The 4,058-nt window shown below is 39.5% G+C and overlaps 1 protein-coding gene across 1 annotated transcript in view; it reads left to right on the forward strand.

Annotated features, from left to right (window-relative positions):
- Maco1 (macoilin 1) overlaps positions 1-4,058 on the forward strand; it is a 63,798-nt gene that overhangs the window by 25,407 nt on the left and 34,333 nt on the right. Inside the window, exons 5-6 of the mRNA XM_005353063.3 lie at positions 998-1,176; positions 2,922-3,423. Coding sequence (XP_005353120.1) covers positions 998-1,176; positions 2,922-3,423 — 681 coding nt within the window. The remainder of the gene's footprint in view (positions 1-997; positions 1,177-2,921; positions 3,424-4,058) is intronic.

Here is a 4,058-nt window from a genome sequence, read left to right on the forward strand (position 1 = left end):
TATCTATCTATCTATCTATCTATCTATCTATCTATCTATACTTATTTATTTATTTTTGGGTTTTTCAATACAGGGTTTCTCTGCAGCTTTGGAGCTGGTCCTGGAACTAGCTCTTGTAGACCAGGCTGGCCTCGAACTCACAGAGATCTGTCTGCTTCTGCCTCCCAAGTGCTGGGATTAAAGGCATGCGCACCACCACTGCCCGGCTAGTAATGCCATTTTGATTTTGTTTGTTTGTTTTTCAAGATAGGGTTTCTCTGAATAACCTTGGCTGTCCTGGAACTCACTAGGTAGACCAGCTGGCTTTGAACTCACAGAGACCCGCCTGCCTGTACCTCCCATGCTGGGATTAAAGGCATGCACCACCTCTGCCCGGCCTATTTGAGAATTTCATGTATGAGTGTAATGTATTTTGATCAAATCTACCCTTCATTCCTTCCCTTCAAACTCTCCCTATTATATCATCTGCATACACATATACTTATCTGTTCCAACTTCATCTATTCTTTTTAAATCTACTGAGTTCACTCAGTGCTGCCAGTATGAGCATGGTGTAGGGCCATCCACTGGCACATGGGGAGCTTTAACAGCCCCTCAGTTAGGGGGTGGACTTCATGACCCCTTCACTGATCTGTGCTGCAACTCTGGCTTGCTGTTGTGCAGCCATAGCCTCTGAGTTCTTGTGAGCAATGGCCCCATTATGTCCAGATATCTTTTCATTCTTAAAAACATAAAGATACATAACTTCCAATGCATAAAGCTCTTTGTTTCCTCAAAAACATTAGCTGCTGTATCTATCGTGTGGGGACTCCTAGAGGTGTGGTGGGAAATGTTTTCTTATGGTGTCCACCAGACCTGTAGCCCGTGGCATGTGTGCATGGGTTCATCATCGTCAATTAGAACAGACTTTCTAATCTTTGATCTCAGTAGCTGTTGTGCTTGATACACGATTGTTTGTGTTGACCTTGTAATTGAGGCTGGACTGTCTTCTTTCTAGTATTGGGTACCCTGTGGTGACTTTGGGCTTTGGCTTCAAAAGTTACGTGAGCTACAAAATGCGGTTAAGAAAGCAAAAGGAAGTTCAAAAGGAGAACGAGTTTTACATGCAACTTCTTCAGCAGGCCCTCCCTCCAGAGCAGCAAATGTTGCAGAAGCAAGAAAAGGAAGCCGAGGAAGGTAGGTCTTTACTCTGAAGTTGTGAACCTAATAGGCTAGTCAGATTTTGCCTCAGTAAAGAAAAAAATGATCAAGAGTCCAGGTTTTAGATTCCTCCTTGGGGCCATTGTTTGTTTGGTCATGAAATACAGAATGTGAATACAGTGTTTTACTCTCATGGGGGGGCCATCTGCGTCTAAATACCGTATTTGTTTACATGTACTTTTATTTTATGTGTGTGGACTTTTCCTGCATGTGTATATGTAAGTAGTCTAGAGCCCTAGAACTGGGGTTGCAGATCATTCTGAGTCACCATGTGGTACTGGAACTGAACCCAGGTCCTAGAGCAACAAGTACACTTAACTATTAAGCTATCTCTCCATCCTCTATTTCATTATTTTTAATTTTTACAATTTAAAATTTTTGTTACAAATATTAAGAAATACTTATTTTGACGACTTTAAGAAATATTTCTCTATTGAAACAAGTCAAGAACCAAAGGATAATAAACAAGATGGTTGTGTGGACATGTGACATTGCCTTCTGGCAGAGCAAGGAGCTGTGAGTCCTGTTTGAATGTTTCATATATACTGTATGGTGGATTTTTAAATGGAACTTTTTCGTCTTTTCAGACAGTTTCTCTGTAATAGCCCTGATTGTCCTGGAACTCACACTGTAGACCAGGCTGGCCTCAAACTCAGAGATCTTTTTCCTGAGTGCTGGGATTAAAGGCGTGAGCCATCACACCCAGCAAATGGAACCAATTCTAATGGGGCTTTTTTTGTGGATATTCAGCCAGTAGTGATAGGTGAGCTCATAGTAATACTGGTTTTCTATGCTTGGGAGTTAAAAGTTTGAGGTCATGCTTTTTAACTAATTTATATCAAAATCCTTTTTTTCTGGAGCAGTACAAAATAGCTGTCATGGAGATCACAGCAGATTGAAGTGTACTGAGCTGATACAAACAGTTGTTTCTAAGTACTCCAACGCTGGAGTCATGAAAAGAATAGATGTCTATAGCCAGAAGTCACATCTTTTTTTTTTTTTTCATTTAAGGTTTTTTCCAGTAATATTATCTGGTGTTTGGTTAAACCAAGCATTTAAGGAAAAGATTGTGTATGCATGCATGCGTGTGTAAATGTATGTTTATGAGTTGGTGTGCATGAGAGGACGACTTTGTGAGTCATCTTGTCATGTACCTGTACTTGGGTCTTGGAGATTGAACTCTGGTTACTAGCCTTGTGTAGCAAACACGGAGCCATCTCCCAGGTCCAATTTAGGTCTCTTTTAAAATAGGGTTTCTTGGAAGGGTAACCATTGTTGGACCACCCTGCCTGTAGCATACACCAATATAATAAATCCCTTTTCAAAATATTCATTAAAAATAGGTCTTCTTTTTAAAAAATGAGTTGTTTTTGTTCTCTTACTTTCATGACTAATCTAGTTGACTTTATATAAATATATACACACTTATACATGTATGTGTATGTTATATATGACTTAATTATAAAATTTTACTCTTATTTTAAAGCCAGTCTTTAATGTTTTCAAGTTTATATTATGGTAATTTTTCTCAAATGTGTCTGGACTTGGGAGTTAGTGTAATACATTGTACTTACTGCTTCTAAGTTTCTCCTATGATTAATGTAGTGAATTTCTAGGTCTAGCTAATACAGTTACTAAGTCAATGTAGTCTTATGTTTTTAAAAGATAAATATTCCAGTATGGGTTTTTGTTTGTTTGTTGGTTTGTTTTTGGTACTGTAGCATCCAAAGGATTGCCGGACATGGATTCCTCGATCCTTATACACCACAATGGAGGTATCCCAGCCAACAAAAAACTTTCCACAACGCTGCCAGAGATAGAATATCGAGAAAAAGGGAAAGAAAAGGACAAGGATGCCAAAAAACATAACCTTGGAATAAATAACAACAATATTTTACAACCTGTAGACTCTAAAATACAAGAAATTGAGTACATGGAAAACCATATCAACAGTAAAAGATTAAACAATGATCTTGTGGGGAGTACAGAAAATCTCTTAAAAGAGGACTCATGCACTGCTTCCTCAAAAAATTACAAAAATGCTACTGGAGTTGTAAACTCCTCACCTCGAAGTCACAGTGCTACAAATGGAAGCATTCCTTCCTCGTCTAGTAAAAATGAGAAGAAGCAGAAGTGCTCGAGCAAAAGCCCAAGTGCACATAAGGACTTAATGGAGAACTGTATTCCTAACAACCAGCTGAGCAAACCAGACGCTCTGGTGAGGTAAGTGTGTGCTGGCCTCATCACCTCTCGCCACAGCTCCAACAGTAAGGCTCCATGGGCTGCTGGAGCTGCTCGTGACCAGACGCTTGACTGGTAGTGTCTGGGTGTTTGTTTTGGAAGGTTTGTTAGTCGTCTGTGTCAGTATATTAAAACACTACTTAACCTTTTTTTGTATTCTGAATAAGAGGTGGTGGTGATGACTTCCCACATGTGATGATTTACATGCAACTCACTTGGTGGTTTGAAGGATGCTGTTAGTCCTGTCCTTTTAGGTTTACATATCTAAAGTTCCTTTTAGCAAAAAGGAGAAGAATTTGTGTACAGTTGGTGCAAATCTTCTGTGATCAAACTGACAGATGGGGAAAGGGAGTGGGAAAGTTGTTGTTATTACCCTGAGGTTGTTTTATGTGTTAGTTTCTTTTTCACCAATTAGAATTTAAATTATCCATAGATAAATCTGAGATGCTCAGGCTTGAAAAGTATAATCTCTTGGTCTGACAAGGTGGCTCATTGTGTAAAGGTGCTTGCTGCCAAGATTGATGATCCCAGGACCACGTGGTGGACAGAGAGAACTGAAGCTCACAAATGTCCTTTGACCTCCACATGCACAGGACACATGCACATACAAAATACAT

Source organism: Microtus ochrogaster, chromosome 10 (assembly GCF_000317375.1).
Source record: "Microtus ochrogaster isolate Prairie Vole_2 chromosome 10, MicOch1.0, whole genome shotgun sequence".
NCBI classification, from domain to species: domain Eukaryota; kingdom Metazoa; phylum Chordata; class Mammalia; order Rodentia; family Cricetidae; genus Microtus; species Microtus ochrogaster.